Source organism: Labrus bergylta, chromosome 4 (genome assembly GCF_963930695.1).
Source record: "Labrus bergylta chromosome 4, fLabBer1.1, whole genome shotgun sequence".
In the NCBI taxonomy this organism is placed as follows: Eukaryota; Metazoa; Chordata; class Actinopteri; order Labriformes; family Labridae; genus Labrus; species Labrus bergylta.
Genome location: NC_089198.1, coordinates 12,775,588 through 12,800,889, shown reverse-complemented (window position 1 = coordinate 12,800,889; position 25,302 = coordinate 12,775,588). Strand labels below are relative to the sequence as shown.

The following is a 25,302-nucleotide window of genomic DNA, read 5'->3' as shown; positions in this document are numbered from 1 at the left end:
GTCAGTGTTGAGTGAAGCAGCAGTGGCCTCCATATCCATTCAGACGTCTCTGCTGGTCAACAATGATACATGGTTGCTGATGCTACTTCAATTTTTCAATGATTCAACCCCTATAATTGTCACTTGCGGCTCTTTTTGATTTGTTTCTATTGCTTCTGTAGCCCTTCATACAGTTTAGAAATGGGCTAAAGTATTAGAATTTGATCTTATATGTTGTCATCAACGTGAATGTGGACCAATATCAAAATAAGAATTTTCACACCAGAATGAAAATTTGAACCTGTATATTAAATACACAAAATATGGTTCATACATACATAGATAAACAGGTATGACAGATGTGAAAAATAACAAACTAAAATAATGATGTGCGAACGAAAGGAAAACCCTTTTTGTCCCTTGAGTTTGGTTTTCAACCGTTGGGGCCCTTATGAATTTGTGTCAGTGTTTGTCATACCACATGATGAGCAAGGAAGGGAAAATCCTTCTAAAGTCAAAATGACAGTCACGATCCGGCTCACCACCCAGCCAACAGGACTGGGAATCTGTGCAATCTGGAAACACTGGAATCTGTGAGTATCTAGATCTGAGGACAATCTGAATCCGTATTCCTCTGTGGAATGGACCTTGGGCTGTCCGATGATTTCCAGCTGTCACCACAACCTGACCTCGAAATGAGGCCAGATAATTTCTCTCAATTATCTTTCTGTAATCAAATCAATTGCTACAGGCTACTATGAAAAAAAAGAGCTTAATATTTCAGTAAACCCATAAGGAAAATCAAAATATCAGTTTAGTTGTTCAACATTTCTTCTCAGATATCAAAACTGTAAATACGTTATTAGACAAACTTTAATAAAAATAAAGTCTAATCCAAGTTTCACAGAAACTGAGTTACATTAGTAAATATCATAAATAAAATGGCATAGATTGCATAGTGCAAGTTAACATTCATCAACATGAATTATTTCCTCACAGGACTTACTGTATAAGTAAGTAAGTCTATAGTAATGTAACTCTGAGGCATTAAGACGTTTACGTGCTTAAATATCCCTCCCTGCACTGGTAACAGTGGAGAGAATGAACTAAAAATAGGCCCCTTTAATCCCTATAAACACATAAAACACAATTAAATTTAACAGAAATGTCATCATTCATTTAACAAAAACCCATAGTCAGTAACAGTATGGAAAAGTAACATTTCCCTTTTATAACCAGTAGACAAACTCATTAGCTTTTCCACAGGCAATAGACTGTATCACGCTAGCTTTATTGTGGCCATATTAGCATTTTAATACCACAATCTCACATTATCTTTAAACAGTTAGCACTTTAACATGGCCATACCCATTAGTGATAATTAGCGTAAATTCTAACGACTTCGACGCTCGCCAAACAGGCTACATAAACAACTCACCACTGAAGTGGAGTTCACTGCCTTAGCGCCACGATGACGGTGGATTCAGGCACAGCGCTCCTCAGTATGGGCAATATCAATTTAGAATTAGTTCGATTTCATTAAATATTACTTATCCTCTCACCAAGTGGGTAAATGCATCTCTCATGCTCATGTTACAGCGGCAAAAGAGCGAACGAACGCGGGAGTAAGAAGGAGTAGCTTGGGCGAAGGCTAGCTTATAGAGTTCACCGATTGGCTCACTTACAAACTCATCAAATCACTCAAAGACAACAACAAAAATGTAACCCTTAGTAGTGACTTGATCAGACAGCTAGATATGATTGTATTTGTTATGTTTCAATCATCTTCTTTAGGCATAAAAGGAATTCTAACCATCTTTCAATAACTTTATATCTTGAGTTACACCTCCACTACATATGTTATTTTTAAAATAGTTGTTTGTAATATGTTTTTAAAATTAAAGTGTCATACTTAAAGGTGGGCTATATCATCAAGCAGGCGTCCTAAAGAAACATTATATTGTTTTTGACCCAGCCATTCGTTCCACTCTATCACAATAAGGTGATCTCTTAGCAGGTCCTCGGTGCGATTCCCCCTGAGTTTTTTCCGATTGTCTCCTTCTAGTCAACATTAACTTAAAGGTTTGTAAAATATAGTGTTTTCAATACTGTTATTGGTGTGCAAAAAAATTATCTTCTATCAGTCATCTATGTAACATTTAACGGGGCGCACAAACATGCCGTGGATAATGCTTTTAGATGGTTAACAAACCAATTATTAATCATTGATAAAATATTAATTATCTATCTAAAAAATATTTATAGATGCTTTACAAAGTATCAGTAAGGCATTATAATCTTCAGTTCCAACTTTATAATAACCATCCAAATAATGTTAATAGACGCTTTATAAAATATTTACAAACCATGAACAAATATTTGGTCCATGTATCTCTGTAATGTTTATAGATGTTTATAAACCATCTCTTAAAGGTTTATAAATAATTTGGTCATCATTAACAAATGCTTCATAAAGTGTATAAAATGTTATAATGTGTGCATCAATAAACTGTTAACATAACATAAATTATAGCATTACAAATCATTAGCAAACATTATTAACTATCATTTCAGTGTTTGTTAACAGTAAATAACTATTAACTCATGGTTAATTAACTATCTAATTACCCTTTATAGGTGATGGTTATTATAAAGTGTGACCGATTATTCTTTAATGTTTATTAATGTTTGTTAAATTATGGTTTACAACACTAAGGAGCTATTCCTAAGCAGGTTAAACCCAAACAGTTCTCTGAAAGCTCAGTAACAACATTACAAAAAATACATTGGCTAGATAAAGTAAACTGAACTCTGAGGAAATATATGAAATGCCAATTTGAATCCTGGAGAAAAGTAATAAAACAATTGACCAGCTATTTTGTATCATTAAATTTTTGTTTGTAAGCAGTCTTAGTAAAATAAAAATCCCACTCTCACCCTCATTCATATTAACACACATCCACTGAGAGCATTTGTGGCACTATCCAAGAGGCATTTCTCTGGCTCCCTCTGGCGGTGACGTCACTTCACAGCTTCATAACCTGATTGTCTTAAAAAAAGATCTCACCGGGAAAAGCCCACAGAGCTGTTTGACAAAGGAACACATCTGAAGGAAAACTGCACATCTGAGCTGATATTTACTCAATAGGAAGGAGACGACGGTCTCTCCTCCACCTTCAAAATCCCTTCCTCCACCTCCAACACAACCCATATATCACTACACAGTGACTCAAGGACGCGCCCCCAATTTACACTCAGAGAGAGACATAGAGAGAGAGAGATAGAGAGAGAGAGATAGAGAGAGAGAGAGAGAGAGATAGAGAGAGAGAAAGAGAGAGAGAGAGAGAGAGAGAGAGAAGTGAAGGTACCAACTGGAGGTGGGGAGGGAAGCGCAGACGCTGCTGGCCACTGGGACACTAAAAGGAAAGGAGGGGATGTGTTGTTGTGCTGATGGCTTTCCTCATTCTTCCTCCTTTAAGAGCTCGCCTCCTCTTGCAAACGGAGACACAGGTGTAGCCTCTTTATCTACCCTCCATCTACTACTACCACCACCACCACCACCACCACCTTTGCCAATTTTCCATGCGCCCTACCTCTCCTTTTCTGTCACCAGAGGAGGGTTTTACGCGCCTGTTCTTTGCGATAAACATCATGTTAGATGAAATGTGGTGCGTCTCTTTTGTGCGCCGTCCGTTACCGCCGTTATGAGTGTGATGCCGGCACACATGACTTGAACCGGGCGGTGGAGGCAGCTGCAACTACAACAACACTTGATCCATAAAGAAGACTTATTGATAACCATGGCTGACCAGGTAAGGCGACTTTTATTGTACACCTCCATTAAAGCCAGCGTGCGCTCTGCACAATTAGATACACACACGCACACACACACACACACACACACACACACACACACACAAGCGCGCGTCAGGTAACCCAGACTACACGAGATCTAATCTGTGTTTTTATGCAGCGTACTTTGGATTTTGTCCGCCACACTCTCTTTGTGGGGATATTTAGGTCAGAATCTGGAGCGTTTCTCATCTTTTCCCAAAACATGATTTATTAACTGACAGCTTGTCTGTGCTCAACAGTGATTTCATAGTAACCTCTAATAAGATTATTGTAAGCTGAGTCAATGAATCTGTCTGTGATGTGTTGACCAGGGTTACAGTTATTAAAGGTGGTCGATCCATCGATCTGTCTCTCTCTATAGGTGGACCCTCTCAGCCCTCAAGGACTACTTCACAGATCCTCTATAATGAACCATAATGAGTTCAACTGTAAACATGTTTTGGGAGAAAAAAGTGCTTAAGACACATGAACGTGGAGCGGCAGTCAGTGTAATCGGGCTGTAACAAGAGGGGAATAAAAACACTGCCTGTAGTATTAATTTTGTATTGTGCACTGTTGTTTGCCCTAGTTTTTTTGTCGACAGCCTGGCTAGAGAAGCAGATTAACCCCTGACACGCCGGCTCAGCCCGCGGTCACAGTTTCCTGTCTCTGCATGTACAGCTCCCCAGAGTGCTGCTAACTATAAAGGCCATGCTTAATTGATTAGTATGTTCAATTAACCTAATTGAGCTACCTCAGTGAGCCTGTGTGAATGATGTTTGGCAGTGTGTGTAAGGGGTGAATGCAGCTTTATCTGTGTCACAAGCAGCCACACCTCAACTGCATGTGCAAAAAATAACACAAGGGTGCCCTATACTATGAAGTCACCACATGATTCTATAGTGTACTTTACCAAACATGCTACAAATAAAATATGTTCAAGGCTACTATAGGCTACTATAATATGTTATACTTCACTACACTGTACCATGCTTCACTAAATTATAATAGGTTATACACCACACTGCACTTTTCCGTGCCATACAGTGTCATTCTACTGACACACTCAACATTACCATGCTATACTAAAATAAACAATGCTATACTATACTATGCCATGCTATACTTTAAAATGATATACTAAAATGTACTAAACTATATTACAATAATATATGACTTGAAGTAATTTGACCATAGACTGTAAGAAAAACATGGATATATTGTCTGAGAGACGTTACCCAGAATTGTTTTTGTACTAGGCTGTAAAAACATGTTATTTATTCTGCTGTCAATTAAGTATGGGTGTGTATGGGACTGTCAGGGCTTTTGGAGCCAACCTCAGGTGGACGCTGAAGAAACTGCAGTATTTTGAACTTCTGCATAAGACTCAGTACTATATTACACTACAATTATCTAGTCTACACCACAATACTCTACACTATACTATACAACAAAGCGCTATATAAATAAAAGTATTATTATTATTATTATTATTACTCTGCCATACCATGCGTTGCCATAATAACATAAACTATAACACAACATACTATACTACACCATACCGTACCGTACCGTACCGTACTGTACCACACCACACCACGCCATATCATATACTTGTATAGCCATACTGTACAACTATACACTATAAGATAATTAAATAAATGAATATTCGTACTATACCAGTCTATACTTTATAAGAAATAATACACAACAGTCCATAATGATGTATCAAAATTTATTGCATCTTAAAATATAAGCATTTGCTATATTATAGGGTTAGGGTTATGGTAGATAAACAACGTTACACTATGCAATACGTATCACTATTACAACTTATCACAGTTGTTCTCAGTACTAAAATATGCTGTACTAGACTTCACTACACAGTACATTAATAAACTGCACAATACTGTATTGGAAAACAATACACTACAATACCCTTTACCAATTGGCAAACAAAAGTACACTCTATGATACTCTAGTGTACTGTTCTGTAAATATACACCTGTGCCATATACCCATATGTCACTGCCTTTGAAGTATGTACAACATCTAATACTTACACAAGTCTAAGATAATTATGATGTTTTTTAAGGATGTTATAAGAATAAGTCAAACTGATGTATCGCTGCTCCAGGAGTCTAAGTTACACCCTCATTAGCTGCACCTATATAAAGCAACAATACAACCCAATATAGTACAACTGCCCTGAGATAAACCCTGACATTGTGAAGTTTAAAATCTCCATCGTTTGCTGACACTGTGCCATAGAGCTGCTGATTCAGCTCTTTGTTATCTATGAGACTCTCTTCTCTGAGGATGCTAAATTGGACTACATTATATCCTAATGTGTTTATGTTTTTGTCTCCCTCCCATTTAATTAAGCATCAGTACTCTACTTAGCTTTGCCACATGCAGAGGCGAGGCCATAGACACCCAAGGGTGCGGCTGGAGCTGGATTAATTGCAGCATTAATATTGATGAGGGCCATCTATGGCTGACCTGCTCGGGCTGCGTGCCCACACATTATGCAAATGGAACACACACACACACACTTACTCACACATACACACTTCTTGTAACTATTGTTCTGGAGAAAACTGCTGACTGTGTTCTCCTATTTAAATCTCTAAGGATAGAGATCAAGAATTCATATTTTTATGACCTATTTTCATGTGAATTCATGCTCTGTGAACAAACTCTAGCTTACAGTTTAGCTTCACCTGACCACATTTATGTCCTTATTATACACCCCTCTGCAGCACACACATGCCATGCCTCACTGCTTCTCCCTTAAGTTTCCTTTTGACATGCCGTGGGTCTTCATCCGCATCTTTATCACACTACCACATATCTGTGTCACCTTCTCCTGACATCACCTCCCTCCTCTTTGCACACACAGTGGAAACACCCCTCCCCCATTCCTTAGTGAAAACACAGAATAGACAGTGTTACAGGTAGATCTGTAGTCTCTTTGGATTCTACAATTGCCTGCTTTAAAGGAAAAAAAAATCTTAATGTGTTTATTGGCTCATTTTACACTTAAACTTGTTTGTTACTTTCCAGTATAGTATGTTTCTCACGACGGCGCCCCCCCTACGGCGTGGCAGCACACCCCTTCCTGTCAAACACCAGCTACGGAGGGAAGAGGCAGTGTCCGACGACTGCGATTGGATCCCGGGTTTGGATGAACCTGCCATGTTGCCGATCAGTGACACAGGGGTCCCTCGGGACGAGTCCTTCAGCCAATTAGCAGCTGCCCAGTCGTCTTACCACAGCCATGGTGGGGCTTTGAGGATAGTGTTACTGGGACAGACCGGCGTGGGGAAGTCGTCGCTCGCCTTATCGCTGGCCGGGCAGTCTGACAGATCACTCTCTATAGACTCTGAGACACAAGCATGCGGTAAAGACCTGGAAGGGGAAGCGGAGTGTGATTTCCTTGTTAATGTCCACCTAACATTCACACATGTGAATCCTTTTAAATCAGAACATAAGGTTTCATTTTTCTGAAAGCTTCATTAAAATACTTAATAAAAGTTAGATGAACTAATTGACACTACTCTTATGCATGTAGCCTATGCTAAATTAGTGACCTGAGCTAGCCAGTTAGCGTATTTGGAAAGCTAACACCTAGCCAAGCTCTGGCCAACACAATCTGCCAAACAGTCCCTCTAAACAAAAAAATCTATATATATATATTTTACATCTACTTTGTCAAATATGTAAAAAAAAAAAAAGGCTTAAAACTTCAAAATGTTAGCTACTAAAATGTCCTAACGCTGGGCAATGCTAACCAGCCGCTAGCTGTAGCCCCATATTTAGCTAACAGATGTGAGAGTGGTTTTGTTCTTATCATCTCTGGTCAAAAAAAGGGAATAACCAAACAGTGCCTTGCTGAATATTAACCCATCTTTCTTAGGGTCCAGCATATTTTAAGTTGTCTTGGAAAATAACTTGGTGTGCAAATTTTAAATGAATAAAGGTATGAAAAGCTTTAAATGCTCTGCTGTGGAACGCCTTACTTTGATGGAGTGCAACAAATTGCCTTCAGGTTATTTCTTGCGCATCCATTAGATTTCTGCCTGCCTCTATATGGCTTATTTATCAATTATTCACTCAGGAAAAAAAAGCTAAAATAAGTAAATCCAGTTTCAGGTAGTGAGAACGGAAAATGTGGAAAAATCCAAAGTAGGTGAATACTTAATCAACGGACAGCTTGTTCTCCAATTTAGCTTGTTCCGTTTTAAAGCTGTGAAAAACAACTTTAATCATATTTTCCCAGTATAGGTTTTGCTGTCAAAAATCTCATTGCAGCACAAAGGGTAATCAGTTCTGGACCTCAACCTATACCCACCAAATCAATAAGTCAGTGTCACTGAGAGATTTGACTACTCCCCCCTCATGCTCAAAGCTGACGTGCCCCTGACTCACACCATACAGTATTCATCACTGCTCATGTACTACACTCAGATTCATGCATCATAGATGTACAAAAGAAGCCCTCTCATCCAAGAAGCTAGTAGGCCTACACATTTCCAAGATTGTGCTCTCGTCCTCATCTTGGATTTGATCAACGTGCTAAATTATTCCACGCGCTACACATCAAATTTGCAAAGTGTCAAAAAACACTAATCAACACCTATTTAATTGACACTTTGATGATAGTTTTGAACAGATGCTGCAGCACCACCTTTGCTCTGTGAGCCGTGTAACACCTGACTAATCAATACGTGTCCTCACCAAGTAATTGTCAGTCAATGACAGTGATGATTAACACCAGGAGATTTGCGCGTACCTTAATATAGATATTATTCATCAGGGTTGATTTTTCAACTATTTTTCAAGGCATTTGGTTTCATTTAAAAGCGGCCTCTCTAGGGCGTGATTTTCTCGGGCTGTATTGGTGCATTCAGCTCACAGTACAATTAATTAGTTCACAACATTTTTAGGTTTCACCCTTTATACAGTATACCTTATCACGTAAGTGTAGATTCCTGATTCATTTTTCAAAAGCTTTCTGTCATTACAAACTTATTTTTTACGATGGTTGACAAATGTCATGAAAAGCCATAATTATTCCTATGTGTCATAGAGCTTCTCAGTTGCCTGAAAAACTGTAAGAAACTCAATCGCACACTGTTGCACAGGTAGATAGTTTCCTTTATTACAATGATCGTGGGACCTGACTCTAAGTCAAACTGAGATGTAACATCCTGTGCAGGGGCGTGACCAGAGGGTGCCAAGTGCCATTGCAAAATACTTGACTATTATTGGTTATTTGCCTTACCAGAGGTGGGACTTATGTTGAAATCCATCACTCAGTCTGTGTTGCAACAAGGCAGCTCATAGTTTTCAGTGAGCAGATGACCCTAACCCTTTACATATTGTTTTGAGTCCTTAAAGAATTGGTAAATGGGAAATGGACTTGAGCTTATATAGTGCTTTTCTAGTCTTCTGATGACTCACAGTGCTTTTACACCACAGCGGGAGCAATTCAGGGTTAAGTGTCTTGCCCAAGGACACATCAGACTTGTTCAGCTAGGGATTGAACTCTTGACCTTCTGGTTGAGAGGCAATGACTCTACCAACTGAGCCACAGCTACCCTATGCCCCTAATAAAGCTTAGAAGATGTTTATGTTGCCATTACCTTGTATTACATAAAAGTTGATGTAATTAGTGAAAAAGAAAGCGTAAAGAAATGCTCTTCATTCATGTGTGTGCTCACAAACTTCAGGCCACCCCTGCATAAGTCAGTGCCCCAGTTGCACCACGCCGGTCCTAAAAGTGCTTGACCAGACCCTGGTCCTGTGGCCATAAAAACTTGAAATTTCAGCAAATGCATAACATTAATCTGCTAGAAATAGTCCAAAACAAATCCAGTTTTTACCCCAGAATGAGAATCTTTTGCTGGAAACCGAACTGCCCATCTGTTTTAGGAAATTACTGAGTCTTTTTGAATGATGAAAATATCTGTGCTCATTTCTTTCAAGGCTTACATCTGCAGTACTGATAGGAAACCAGCTTTGAGCTTGATGTTTGAAAGAATACTGCTCAGTTATATCCTTCAAGTTAGAAGGACACAGTGTGTCCTGATAGAAATAAGGATCATATGTCTAAAATTGGTTGCAGCAACTTTCAAAACTCGACAGGTGGCCACACGACCCAATTTAAACTCCTTAAGGAAACTGATTGAAGGTCTCCAGAGTAGGTCAAGATCAATTGTAAAAACTAGATATGCTTGTCAACTTTGTTAGGCAGCAGTTAAACCACTGACATTTAGTCAATACTGCAATTTTCTTAGACTCAGTGCTGCAAACTTCCATATTTTCATGTTGCACCCAGGTTTGAATGGAAGTGTCAGACAGTGTGAGCTGGTTGTTTTTCATCACTCTGAGTGTGCTGACGTGTGTGACGTGTGTCTCTGCCGGCAGGTGAAGGCTACGAGTGCAACGTGACAGTGGACGAGGAGGACAGCAAAGTCATAATTTACGACAACTGGAAACAGGTGAGTAACGCCTTGTCAGCTTTTCCTTTTCACTCACTCCGACTTGTTTATTTAGTGAGGATCAGACCAACTCTCTAGTCTGTCTGTGCTTAACTTCTTCTGGTTTTTGACATTCTTTGCCTGCACAGAGCGAATGGGAAAAGCCATTTGTTCAATTTCTGTGATGGGCAAATTATTTGTGTGCATTCGAGTGTAAAGAGCGTGTTCATACTTTTTTTCCTTTTGGTGTGTTCAAGTGTGTGTCTGTGTGTATGTGTGTTACATTGAACAGGGCATGCTTCAGGAGCAGCTGCACTCATAGCGCTTGAGCTTTTTGGAGTTCTGTCATCCAGAAAAGTGGAAATCAGTCTCTTGTTAACCTTGATTCAACAGAAATCGGCATGGAAAGTTTGGCGAGGGCTTAAATTGCCGTGGCTATTCATCGTGAACTTTTTTGGATGAACACTATCAACAGGTTAAAATGACCCCATGATGCAGAAAAGTTTCTCTCTCTTTTTTTAACAGCAGCGGCAGAGAGAAATAACAGCTTGTCCAAAAAGTCCACATGACACTGAGCAAAAATCAAAAAGCATGCAGTCATTAATGCCCGATAATTATAATGTGATGGAGCAGGAGAGCACTCTAATTAGTGCGAGGGACGGATCATCCCTGATGCATCTTATTCCAGATGTTCACTTGGCCCTCTGGGGCTCTCCCGTAAGGTTAAATTATTCACACGCAGCTACATTTAGCTCTGGGGAACTCCACTGAGAGCCGGCTTATATCTTCACCTTTTCATCTATTTCCTGTTTGCTCTCTCCTCCCTTTCTTAGCCCCAACAGTCCTTCCTGCAGCTGTCTTCAACTGCAAATCTCTATGTCCATTATCTTCCCTTACTGCTTGCTCGGCTCTCACCACTGGCCCTTTTCTGTTATGTTTAAAATCTGGCTGCGAGTTAATTACATTTGTTATTCTGTGCGTGTTAATACTAGGCAGGGCATTAAGGCTGCAGCAACAGACGCAGGCTAGCGGGAAGCTTGGAATGACTCCAGGGCCGTCAGCAGTGGGGGGGGAGGCAGAGAGGACTGGACAGCGTCCCGAATTATCCGCCAAATTATGCTCATGTTTTTTGCTCTAATGCTCATAGATAGAAGACACAAACAGATACAGGCTTCCACACACACAGTCAGATGAGCACACAGATGTTGTCCAGCTGTTGTCCAGTGTGTTGTGGACTTGAACCGGCACAGCAATACGCGTCGGTCTCTTATGACACTTTTGGCCTCGTTGCAAGCTGAAAGTGTTCTCCATGGGGCACCCCAACCTACTCCCAAAGTTACCATAGCAACATAAAAGGCACATACACTCTCACATGCCCACATACAAGGCCGAGTTAATCACTCAGTCACGCATAAGATCATGCAGGAACAGTCAGCATCCGACGCTGTTGGCTGTCGGGATTCGTGCGTTCTCTGGCCGGCTCGCTCTGCGCCTCGTCATCCCCCCCCCCCCCCCCCTGCAACACAAACTGCCAAAAAAGATGAAAAACTGTTACAGTCACATTCAGCGATTGTTCCTTCAAGTGCTTTCTTGGCTTGACTCACAGCTGATTGACACATGTAGGTTTGGCTGAAGCTGTCATTTTCCAAAGGGACGTGCAGAGAGCGATGCAAAACAAACAGCATTTCAAAGCTCGCTGTAAGTGCAGAAACATGTACATGTGTATTTATATACATACTGGGCAGCCAGACGTGTGTGTGTGTGTGTGTGTGTGTGTGTGTGTGTGAGAGTGTGGGTGTGTGTGTGTGTTTGTGCATGCTGCATCAGCACAAGCACAGAGTCTGCTCAGCCAGACGCTGGGACGTTGTGTGTGTTGTTGATGTCACGAGGGCTGGACGGTTTAAATAAGTCATCAGTGTGCCTTAAAATAGAAACACTGGCACACTTGGCCTTGACCCGGCATGCCTGTTCTGTCCTTCGCCTGTAGACTGACTTTGGTTGTGTAATGTATCTCTCAAACAGCCAAATCAGCTCTGTACCTAGTGAAGAAAGTAAGATTAAGGTCACTGAGGACCAGAGGGCCCTTTCACCCTGATCCTCTAACACACAGGGCCTGTATTATTATTTGATGGCTCTAAATTCAAATATTTATCAAAGACAACCAAAAGGTGCAGCCTCAGGCCTGGAAAAATGTGGGCCAATGTGTATTCATTCTCAATCAGTAAGTCCTGCAGGACAGGATCGTTTATCATGTGAAAGCAAATTAAAAAAGAAAATACAGGATGTCATTATGAAGACGATAATCACAGCTTGACCACATTCTTTAGCTCAATTAGGAGGAAAGGAAAATGTGGTATCACCACAGGTTTCTCAGATCTGAGACAGATTTTTGGTGTTGTCTGCAGGGAGTTCCTTCCCTGGACGTTTCTCTCTTTCCTGTTTTGCATCCTTAAGAGAGTCACTCTGGACTATTCACAGTTTCTCATCTCTGGCTCTGATCCGCAGAAGCTATTACACCTTAACAGTTTGTTTGTTTTCATCTCAGCTGGAAGCCACTTCTCAAATCATTTTTGGAAAGGGAACTCTGTGTGAGCCAAAATCAAGCCTTGTTAAAAAGCTACATTTATACAACATCCTGCTCATTGTTTTGAATGAACATTGTAATGAGTAGGAGCTCTATATGGGTGCTGGTGTATTAAAATTAATTTATATCACAGTGTATCAACTTAGAATACATTTAAATTAAAAATGTTTCTGTGCACTATAACCATTGAATTTATCTCTTTGTTCTCATACATTTCATGTTTGGCTTTTAATGTAAGGTTTGTCACTTGGGGTTTAAACTCTGAAAGTCTTCATTTAATACAGGTGTTAGATCAGGAAACAGAATTCTCTCATGAGTTGTGTGTTTTGTATTAAACTACTCAGTGTTTCTGTGTGATTAAAGCTTGCAACAACGACTTGAGCTTCATGCAGGAAGTAATATTTGTTTTGAACAATTATGCAATAACGTGCTGTTTTCATTTAAACTATTTACCTTTCCCCCACCGAGTGTCGCATTAATCTTCACCAGAATGAATTGTTGGTTGCTTAATATTTCCTGAGGGAGGACACCCCAACCCCCCCCCCCCCCCCTCCTCCTCTTACATATGCCTCACTATGTTTCAATGAATCCTGCACTGTTGAGGAACTGCTGGACTTCCTACAGCAAAACATTTTACAAGCCCACCCTTATTTGACAGAAGGGCCTAATTCTCCTTTGCAATGATTCCCTAACTGTTAAGAATCGGGTCAGCGAACTCACAAAAAGTAAAAAGTATATTAAATATTAGTGTATAGAATGGGACTGTGGCTTTGATATGTGGCAGAAGACACCAAATGTGGGCTTTTATGGACAACATTTTTCTCGAGGGGGGAGGGGCTGGCTACTTTTTCCCCCACTGGCTGATCACCTCAAAAGCCGATACTAAGTGATTTCTCCTGCACACTGTTTAAAGTATGAAAATACATTGGCAATAATGGAGTACACAAACGTTTTTTGAAGGTTTTGTACTCTTTGATGTACTCACAAACGGAGACTGTGTCATTGTAAAACACGTGGTATCAAAAAATATCCAAGGATTGGACATTTTGACGGCCTAATCTGTGACCAGAAATAGAGAAATAATGAAAGTTAAATTGGCTTTAATTCATATATTGCATCACAGCCTATGTACCAAGGTTTGAATCAGATCTTCTCTTAAAGGAGAGATGCACACCTTTGCTTTTCTTTTCACTAATTATTTCTTGGAGGGATATTCCCATCCGTCCACAGAACAGCATGCCTAAAACCTGCAGGGATTCAGGGATTTTCTAATGGAGCAGGGCAGAGACCACATGCCGACATATTGTTAAAGGTGGAATCTGGGTCGTGGAGGGACACACCATACGCCTCCCTCTCTGTGAGGTGGCTGCTGTCCAGGGCATGCAATAGTCTGAATGTTTTAATATAACAGTGCAATAATGTCAGCTGCGAGGAGTTATGATGTGGTCATTCATGATCACTATTGCTCTACTTTTGCATTGCTGACGTATTTACGTTTATCTGTGTGTGTGTGTGTGTGTGTGTGTGTGTGTGTGTGTGTGTGTGTCCTGCTTAGCCAGATGGTCTCTGTAATACTTTTCTGTAGGGCAGCGCTCATTGTCTCACAGTGCAGCACAGTGAGATGTAAGTGAGAGAAAAAGAGCAAACCCACTAACTCAGCACTCACACTAAGCTTCATCATCCAATTATCAGATTCTGAACTACAGCTTCCAGACGATGCTTCTCCTATTCTTTCTTCAGCTCCGCTCTCCTCTCCTTTCGTTTTTTTTTTCTTTTCTCTTGTTCCTTCATTCATCGCCCTTGCTCCTTCATCGACATGTCTGCTCTTTGATTCTGCTCCTAGAGGCAGTCACAAAGACAGACAGCAAACCAAAGAATGTGTGTGGCAGGTTATCAGATGTTTGATACCACCATGTTTGAAAAAAACACAATCTCTGCTATTTTAATTATCAAGAGTCTCGAAAAGTACCAAATCTTTAAACGACTACCGTATTTTCCGCACTATAAGTCGCACTTAAAAGCCTTTAATTTTCTCAAAAAATGACAGTGCGCCTTATAATCCGGAGCGCCTTATATATGGATCAATTGGTTAATTGGTTGATCCATACTGGTTGTACACGGCGCTCAGCGACACTGACTCGGATAATGACGAGAGGGAGCCGGGCATGTTGGATGCCGTACTCGCCCAACTGTTCAATTCGGACACTGAAGAAGAAGAATTCGAGGGATTCGTGGACGGGGAATGAACTGAAAAAGTGAGCTTTACGTGTTATACGTAACTGAACAATGTTGAGTTATGCACTAACGTTTGAATTAGCGGTATCAGACTGTGTTTCTTTTACGTGTTTACAACTGAACTAGGCTGGGAGATATTGTGAATATGCACATTAACGTTTGAACAACGTTGAGTTATTGTGAATGCACTACGTATAAAACTATGTTTTGAGAGTTAAGAGAAACGTCAAAGAAATAATTTATTATTTGGGGAAATCGTCTTATGTACTTTTGTTTTTGTAGTTTTATACGTTACGTTTTATACGTATTTATATTTATATATTCACAATATCTCCCAGCCTTGTTCAGTTGTAAACACGTTCTATTCTATGCGCCTTATAATCCGGTGCGCCCTATATATGAAAACAGTTCTAAAATAGGCCATTCATTGAAGGTGCACCTTATAATCCGGTGCGCCTTATAGTGCGGAAAATACGGTCCATGTCTTCAGTCGTATTTTTCAACCTTAAGCTGCCACAAGTAAAAGAGCGAGCACTTTCTAAATTTCACAAATACATTGGCAACAGTTTGATACCTTGCCAATGTGTTGATATGATTTAGACAGTTTGCAGGAGTTAACTTGCTTTTTTAAATTTGTATTAATTAATTATTAATTTTGGGTTCTAAGGAATTCTGTTTTTGTAGCCGGGGTTTCAAAATGGACATCGATATTAACAATGTACCTGGGCAATCTGCAAAGTCAATTTAACACAAATTAGTCGCCTTGTCTAAAGGTTAATAACACTCACAAACTGTCAATGTTGAACAATATTTATTGATTTCCCGCGTCTATGGTCAAATAAGGCCAAATCAGTTTGCCGAGTGTGGCTAACATTAGCGGCGTAACTCAACATGTTTACAGCCTTATACAAAAACAACATGGATCTGATTCGGTTTTTTTCATCATTTTTTAAACCGCTCCGTTTGATTTTTATGAATAATCCTTATTATCCATAGTTAGGCACGCAGCTGACATGATTGTCAGGTGGGCGCGATGTAATGGTTTGTCAAAAGGCTTAAAACCCGCCTCAGCTCCAGCTCTCAGCCTGTCGTTAGGTTGACTGAAAGCTAAGACAGCATTTAATATTTACAGTCTATGGTTTTTACACGTGTTGAATCAAAATTTGAATGTTGGTATTGTGACGACCCTAGTGTGTGTTTTTATCCCTCTCATTGTGCGTCTGTGCGCAGAGAGGTGGAGGACTGTCTGATCTTTTGTTTCCATGTAAAGGCAGTAAGCTGCTTTACTCATGTATCTTGTTCTGCGCATCAAACGAGTCTGGAGCAAAGAATGAAATAGTTCAGGTTCAATGTTACAGGACGCACACACACACACACACACACGACTGGAAGAGATAATAGTTTGAGTGCTCACAGAGCCACAGCATGTTATGCAAATGTCGTCTGATAAGTGATTCATTGCCCTCACTGTTAATGGTTTCTGATGACTCTAGCAGGCTGGTGTGTGCGTACGTGTGTTTTCAGTGCTCGTCAGAGTATGTGTGTTTGATGAATATTGTTCCTTTATGAATAAAAGGCTTAAGAATTATGTGTAAATTCATTTTGTTAAAGACTGTTTTTCAACCACAACTCCACTGATCGCTGTGAGAAGTTCAGCTTCATCCTCTCACTGGATCAAACAGAATACATCTCCTTTACAAGAAGACAAGTCTGTATGCTGCACTGATCAAGACAGGGCTGCAAACCAGGATTCCTATCAAGTTTCATTGGATGTAGTTTTCTTATCTGCAGCAGTAACAGGAATTTGTGGGAAAATGAAGTTTTAGAAAGTCTGTTTTTTATTGGTAGAACTGATAAGCTTCTCTGACTCAACTATGAGCCTTCTTTTATTAAAAAAAAATTCATCATGCTGTTTGGACCTGGATGAGGTGATGGATGATGGATGAAAAATACTTTGATTCTTTTATGATAATAATTGATTTGATGTTTCCTTAAAACATGAGTTTATTTACTGTATGTTATATGTTTCTCACAAAAAATAAATCAGTACTTTGGTAACTTTAGGTTCAGTACCTTTTCATTATAAAACATAAATGATGGGCAACAACATGAGATAATTGTGGATTATGTGCAAGCAACAATGTCCCGTCTAAAATAAGGCCATACTTCATTCATACTTTCAATATAAAGCCAGCTTTGTATGTTCTGATTTGAATATTAATTAAGAGTCTTAATTAAAGTTGGATCACAGGGTTTAGTAATGAGCTAAGGTTTAAGAAAATAAAACTTTGTATTCATTTTTAGAAGAAGTAAGTAAGTATAGGAAGAAAGTATGTGGATACCTGTACAATACAGCAATGTGTGTTTAACAAGCTATTTCATATTCAGGAGGACATCTAGTGTTATTACATTCTCATGGAAGACTTTCCTGCTAATCTGTAACTGTAGGGCTTTTTTTTTTATTTGTGGCACTGATGTTGGATGGCTTTCACACTAGACGTTCCCATTTCTAAAGAGGTGTTGGATTTGAGGTCAGAGTTCTGCAGACCAGGAATGTTCTTCCACAAAAAAACTGTTTCAGTGTTTGAACAAGAAAGGACCCTCCCCAAACAATGTGCATAATTATCTTTATTCTCTGACCTTTAATCCCCTGAGACCAACTTTAGGATTTTCATAGAACTTAATACTCGACAATAAAATGCTGAAAAATGAGTGATACGATAAATGATTACTAGTTCAACATACCCTTATATGCTGTATCAAGTCCATGTTGTTATGGTTGGATAAGATGTACTCATCAGAGCTGGTATCACATGTCAACAATGTCATACAATGCAATTCAAATAGGCTGCTTCCTGATTGGTGCATGGACTATTTCACATCAGGATTTCAATTCTAATCCGTGTCAAATTCAAACAACCAACAAGAGCTATAGGCAGAATACACAGACAGAAAACTCTTGTGTCATAAAATAGAGACAGACATGTGTTTCACACATTACCAATATGGTGGCCCTATTTAACAAGTGTTATAGCTGGGATAAAAAAAAAACTATAGTACATGAATATTTCAGTGAAATAACTATGCAAATGTTCTAAGAAGGCTGCTGCCCTCAGCTCAGATGTGTTTCTTGGCTAGATGTGCTGCAAACAGTGTTGAGAGTATTTTTATGCAATGCACCTGGAGAGAGCTCTGCTGGACTAACACCACAGAGCTGTTCTTAAATCAGCCTGCAATCGGTGTTCTGCAGAAAGACATCAAACCGTCACATATTGGAAGACATATTTGCAGATAGCAAAAGATCTATGGCTTGCTTATATCCGTCTGATGTAATTGGCCAAGAGATTACATCAGATGGAAAACTAACTAAAACTAAAAAGCCTAGAAAAAAAAAAAAAAAACATGCAATATGGTCAGAATTCAAAGTCTGGTGTCCACATACTTTGGGCCTTTTTTGTGCTGCATTGTTTTGAATATAGCGTCCATATTTGGAGAGAATGGACTCTGTCAGCCAGATGAGTACTTTGTTTTCATGAAGTTATTTTCAATTGTTCCTGAATACAGCATGATCTGGGCAAGTTTAAGTATGATTACAATATTTTTGTGGATGATTGTTTATGTGGGGCTTGGCTTTTGTGTTCATGTATTAGGCCAAGTGAATGAATGAGTGTGTGTGTGTGTGGTTGGGGGTGGAGAGGGGATATTGACAGATGGCCTGCTTTTCTGAGGACAGAGAGGAGCTGCTTAATCTAGAAAAAGAGAGAGGGGGAGAGAGTTGGCTCTGTCCTGAGATGCTCAGCCTCCGTTTGATGGATGGATACTTACCTGCTCACAGTTTTTCTCCTGAAACGCTCCATCACCGTCTCAATCGATACCTTCTCTGTGTTTGTACTTCTTCGCTTACAGGGATTAGTCTCTCTCTCTCTCTCTCTCTCTCTCTCTCTCTCGCTCTCTCTCGCTGTCTTGTTGTTTCCATTCTTCCTCCTCATCCCTGAATCAGACAGTGACAGGTGGCCAGGCCGGCTTCCATGCCAAAGCTTTCCCCGCTCGCTGTCTGTTCCTGCGCTCCATCAAACACACGCAGTGCCAAGGGGCTCCCCGTGAATTTCCTGCTCCAGGGTCTGATCCGATACTACTTGGCTGCGGGAAAGACTGTGTGAATTTTTCAGGCGTCTGAATCTCTCTGGAGGGCAGGAAGTTACCTCCGGGGGCTGGGGGATGTAGGGCGAGGGCATCCGCGTATACCCACAAAAACACACAGACTCACAAAAAATACACAATAAATGTGGTCCAGAGCTGGCAGCAGATTGGGTTATCTGGAGGGAATGACACGTTTTCATATTGATTTAGTCACCAATGTTTACAGCTTCAGAGTGCTGTTTTCAGTTCTAATACAATCGGATTGTTTTTGCTTCCTATAAATCATCAGAAATTTGCAGTTTTTAAAAATAACACAAGGAAAAACATAGCTTAAACCAATCCTCAAATATCATTTTGCCATTTCCCCCGTGGGCATGTTTACAGTTAAGTGAAGTGAAAAGCCGCCGTGCTCAACACTGTTACACTAATAGAAATACTCTGTTGACTCTGTGGTAATATCTCAGATTTTATTTGAAGACAGTCTGTGCTTCCCTGACAAGAGACCCAGCTGGATATAAAACAATTTCTCTGTTGTATCGACACAGACCCAAACACTGTTCGTCTGGCCTCATGTTTCTGTCTCTGTGTGAAAAAATTGTTTGTATTGATTGTGCTCTTTTTAAACTTTAAATGTCTCTTGTTTTGACCTCCTCATCACCACAGGCCGATGAGGAGCGTTCTTTAAAACAGAAAGGCACAGTGAAGATGCCAACACTACAGGAATATTAAAATGATCACGGCGGATGAAGGTTACACACTTTAAGACTTCAGTGTCTGATCCAGGAATAAAATCATAAATCCTAAAATAAGCTGAAAAAGTCTGATGTGAACAAGAGAGGAAAAATGTGCGGTCAGCCTTGAATCATACTAATTGCTAGATTGGGGGCCGACGGGTAGCAACGGAGCCGGACACTCTGACAGGGCGACGATCACTCGACGACAGTCCAACTAGGACTGACGGCCGACGATCTCCTTGGTGTGTCAGGGCCTTTAAGGAGACAAGGTGTTACAGTCAGGAGCATGTTGTCATGGTGCTGGTTAAAAATATGGCCATGCATTCTGACTGTTAACAGGGAAGATGTCTCAAAGAGGGTTTACTTTTAGTGTTCACACCAAGCGGCAACCTCCCGTGATGAAAAATGAAGCCAATGTGGAAGAGCTGCACTTCCCGCAGTGTCACCTTGAGGCTTGCTGCAAAAGCCAAGAAAATCCCCGTCAGGGTCCAGTATCACAATGCAGATTTTTACAGCAGAAATAAAAATGTTTACACTGTCGATCGAAAAAAACGACTTTGGTGTCGTTCAGCTCATTTCTTTAGTGGAACACAGTCTACATGAGGCTGATTTTTTTATAAGTCTGGGTTTTATTTGATTAAGCCTAAGAGTTATTCATTCATTTGTATAATTAGGGCCTGAGTTTACAGCATTTGACAATATGGCGTCCGCCATCATTGGGCTTCAAAACGCCTCTTCAGAAACCAATGGGTGATGGCACTGAGTGTACGTCCATGTCTTATATAGTCCATGGTCCAAACCTGCAGCAGACATAGGTAATGCAAAACAAGTTTATGTTTAAGGAGATATTACTTTCATGGGCCTGGTGATGCAGCTTAAACTTTGAAAATTGTTAGAGGTGATTGTGGACTTATAAGTCACATAAATGGGTTTATCTGCAAAGTGTATTAACATGTTTATTTTTGGGCTTTTATTGTAGAGATAGGACAGTGGATAGAGAAGAAAATCAGGGAGAGAGCGAGTGGGGAATGACGTGGGAAAGGAGCCACAGGTTGGATTTGAACTTGGGCCGCCCGCATTGAAGACTACAGCCTCCATATATGGAACACACACAGTAACCACTGCGCCACCAGCTCCCCTGCAAAGTGTATTTAAAAAAAAAAGAGTGTGTGTGGGGGTATCTGGTCTCTCAATCTTTCTTTTTTTTTTTAAGATTTATTTTGGGCTTTTCTTGCCTTTAATGCAGAGAGAGGCCAGTGGATAGAGTCGGAAACCAGGGAGAGAGCGGGGAATGACATGCAGAAGGGGGCCATAGATGGAAGCGAACCCGGGCCTGCTGCTCGAGACGAGAGTCTCAATACATGGGATGCGTGCCCTAACCATTGCGCCACCAGTGCGCCCCGTGGTCTCTCAATCTTTTGTCTCTACTTCTCCTTGTGTGTGTGAGCGCCTGTCGCTGTGTGAGAGGGCTGGACCCAGTGTGTTAAAGAGTTTTTCTTTTTTAATCCATATAAACACATAAACTGCATTTATCTGGTATTCAATTCTGTTTTCTTCATATCTCAGCAAAAAAAAAAAAAAAAAACACTTCTCAATGTAAACTTTAGTCCAAAATCCTGCAGCTTTAGTTCTTGGCATGTGATATAAAACCCCTTTTTTCCCCCTGAATAACACTGCCAAGCACAAACAGGATTGATGATAGCAATCAAACTGCAGTTGGGTATTCTTTAAAAATAAAACAATAATCTGAGATGACGAAATGCTCTGGAGCTGAAGGGAGCTGTAAAGCTGAGTGATAAATCTTGGTGGGTTCGTTTGTCATGAGCGACACTCTACACATCATACCTAATGTTCTTCTAGAAATACGTATTTACATTGTTTTAAGGACAACACCAGACACCATGTGGTTAATGCTTGGTTTTTCTTGTCCATTTAGACAAAGCTATAGTGAATCAAATAAAAGCTACTATAGTGTGTGACCTAATCCACGTAACCAGAGGCTTCAGGATTAAACTGAAATAGTTTTACTCTGCAGGTCACATCCTCAGAGAATTCAGAGTCACTAAACCCTGAGCCACATGGCAAAATCCTTGCATAGGACTTCACTCAACAACTCAGCAGCTCATGCATTAATATGATATCATCTTCCAGTGGACTTGGATAAATAACACGGTCAAAGGATTTGGTCATGATTGCACTGATGTGAATATTTTGTGTGAGATGTCAGCCTGGAGAACTTTGCCCCGACATGATTTCATACTCACACCACCTTCAGTTGTACGTAAATGTGGCCAACAGAGAATCAGGGAAGAAGGACAAAGATGGCAGTGTCAAGCTGCTGTTTTCTGCGAGAACCACTCGAGCTAATTGAGTGTCTGTGACAGAAAGCCCCGACGGGATGTTGCTGGTCACTGCTAAAAGGGTCAGGAGATTCAAAGTGAAGCGTGACGTGCATGCAGGCAAGCTGTGCAAAGACCCGTCCATGTCCTCTCATGGGACGTGGATAAAAACTTGAGTGGTGCCTGCTTGGTAGTGGTGCTGTCTTTAGGATGGCTTTGCTCTAGAACAAGAAAAAAAAGGGACTCAAGGTGGAATCTGGGCTCAAAATTTGTTGATTTTTTTTAATGCTTTTAAAAGGCTCTTCTGTAACGTATCAGCTCTTACTGACATTCAACACTAATCCAGCTGTCATCTGATCTCTCCTGTCTTTATACAGCAACTAATCCGCCCCTCCAAGGTGTTGTTTTTCACATGTGCTCGTGTGTGTGTTTGTGTCACCAGGACCTGTCCACTCTGCAGTGCGACGTGTGTATCCTCGTCTTCTCCGTGACTGACAGGCGGAGTTTCCACCGCACCGCCCAGCTCCGCCTCCTCCTCAGGGAGGCCCAGCCGCAAACACCAATCATCCTGGTGGGCAACAAGAGCGACCTCGTCCGCTCGCGAGAAATCAGCGCAGAGGGTAGGTGCAGAAGGGGGTCTGGGTCTGTGATGGAAAACGGTCATTGGTGCCTGCAATGTATTGTCGCATAAGCCATGTCCCCTGAACTGTGACTGTTCAGTTATGGTTTAGAAAGCTTAACTTGACATGGCAGGTCTGTCAAGCAATTAATTTATCTGCCTCCTGAAGCAGTGGGCATGAATAAATGATAAAAGAGACACTCAGTATTAAGGGAATGTCACAAAGGGTACCCTTCTATCCTCGCTAAAAACACAGGCAAAAACACAATTAATGCATGACAAAAGTCTTGTCTCCAAAACCAGTCACTGCTCACTATATAATGAGTAGGGCTGGGACAAAGTAGAGAGCAGGATTATGTTAGACAGTTGGGTAAAAAAGTTAAATGATAACGCACAATAAGAAGAGAAACTGGCACTAAATTGCAGAGAATAAAGACATCCTGTACTTTACCTCTTAAGTAAAGTACATGATCTTAGGGGCATTTTGTATTTTCCAGTTAATCAGAAAGCCTGATGTTTGAGTAAGACTGTCTTAATATATATCTAATATTGCAGAATCAATGTATCTGGATGTTATTGCTGTCATAGGCCACAAGTCAAATCTTATCATGCTGAATTGTATCGTATTTACATAACGTATAATATAGTATAGTATAGTGTTGAGTGAGTAACCCTGTGATTCAAAAGCCTCATTTTTTGTCCGAATTTTGAGTGAAAAATATACAACACCCTTTGATTTGGACTATATCTTATAATTTTGTATTCATGGTTCAAAATCTATTCACATTTTTTGAGTTATAAATCTGATCATTTTTCAGGTCATTCCCAAAAAAAAAAAAAAAATTCCATTCCGTTCCATTTAACTTTTTCACCCCTCAGGGCTTAAAAAAGAAAAAGTGCCAATATAATTATTGCCACAGATAAAAAAAAGTGTCTGAAAGTATCATCTCATTTGGCAGTAGTTGTTTAACCAAAGTTTCTTTTTCTCAGCTTTTAAACATAGATAAACTATAATAACAGTTTTGCCAAACAGAGGAACACAAATGATCTTGCAGTTCTAACTTTTAATTCATGGTTCCACATATGAATCCTTGTAATCTCGTTCTAATTACTGGTTGGACTGAGTGAGCTAATGGTCCGGAGAGAGGAGAGGTATGAGCTGCCAGCACTTGTGAAAGAAGGTGTTGCCAGATCTCACATGAAAAGATATACTCGTGTTGCCAGATCTGGTCTCAGAGAAGCAGACAGTGTTTGGAGGATATGTGGGAAGTGAAAAATGGGTCCCACATTGACATGGGTAACTTTGTGAAGAAGCAATCGGTCATAATGTGTGCCCACATTCACTTACTTTGAGTGAATGGACTCAGGACATGGACCGCTTAGCACCAAATGGGCACAATACAGTCACAGGAAATTACTTTTTGAACCGCCTCTGACCTAAGCCAACCTTTCTCTCGCGGTGAAGACTGACTTCATTTTGTGGAGTTACAAGCCGTGTGGGAAGAAAGATCCCTGTTCACTGAGAGCACGCACGCTGATTGATTTTCCCTGCTGTGTGGCGGCTCATCGTTCAGCTGCTCTTTGTTTGGGAATTTACACCTAAGCAGACCCAGACAAAATCATTACCCGGGAACTTTGTTGTTCAGCAGACACCGTGGTTAGTCCTCCTAAAAGCCCTTTCTTTTGAAGCTAGACAGGGAAACTGGCATCAAGTAAAAGACTTCCTATTAAAACTGTAACCTTTGAGATTGTAACAACATCAAACAATGATTGCGATGTAGGGACAGAAGAATCTCGGTCATCATTACTTGATCTTTACTGCATATCCATGCTCTCTGTAAACGTTGTGTTTACAAATATTTTGGGTCGTAATCTCTGCTGTCTGAAGATTTGAGTCTGAAGAGAATCAGGTCCAATCCGTCCTGCTGTTATTATGTCCATGCTTCCCTCTGTCAAGCTGCAATGTTTGGCTATTGAAGTGAGCTTATGCAAAATGTGTTTACTGAGGCCTGCATAAAGGAAAAGAAAATGCATTGGCTATTGGATTGTATTTTCATTTTTTAAATGAAGGAAAACACAAGATTCTAATTTCTATACTTCCAAAAAACATAAAAAACTTCAAACTTCAAGTGGCAGCATAGCAAACATGTACTCCTGAAAATTTCTTGAAAACTTAAAGGGATACTTCAACGGTTGAAAAATGAATCTGTTTTGACATTGGGTCATATATGTAGTAGAAATGTGAAATACATTTTGAAGTTGGTGCCTTCTTGACCGAGATAAGGCAGAAAGTGTCTTTTTGGCTCCTGTGGATGAAAGACACCAAATCCCAGAATGCACAGCTCCGCCCCAG

At 40.4% G+C, this 25,302-nt stretch overlaps 1 protein-coding gene across 1 annotated transcript in view; it reads left to right on the top strand.

The window, feature by feature from the left end:
• The first annotated feature begins 3,322 nt into the window (after positions 1-3,322).
• The window catches only part of rem2 (RAS (RAD and GEM)-like GTP binding 2), a 40,137-nt gene continuing 18,157 nt past the window's right edge, over positions 3,323-25,302 (top strand). The window contains exons 1-4 of the mRNA XM_065953750.1: positions 3,323-3,791; positions 6,880-7,216; positions 10,246-10,319; positions 22,773-22,950. Coding sequence (XP_065809822.1) covers positions 3,780-3,791; positions 6,880-7,216; positions 10,246-10,319; positions 22,773-22,950 — 601 coding nt within the window. The 5' untranslated portion in view covers positions 3,323-3,779. The remainder of the gene's footprint in view (positions 3,792-6,879; positions 7,217-10,245; positions 10,320-22,772; positions 22,951-25,302) is intronic.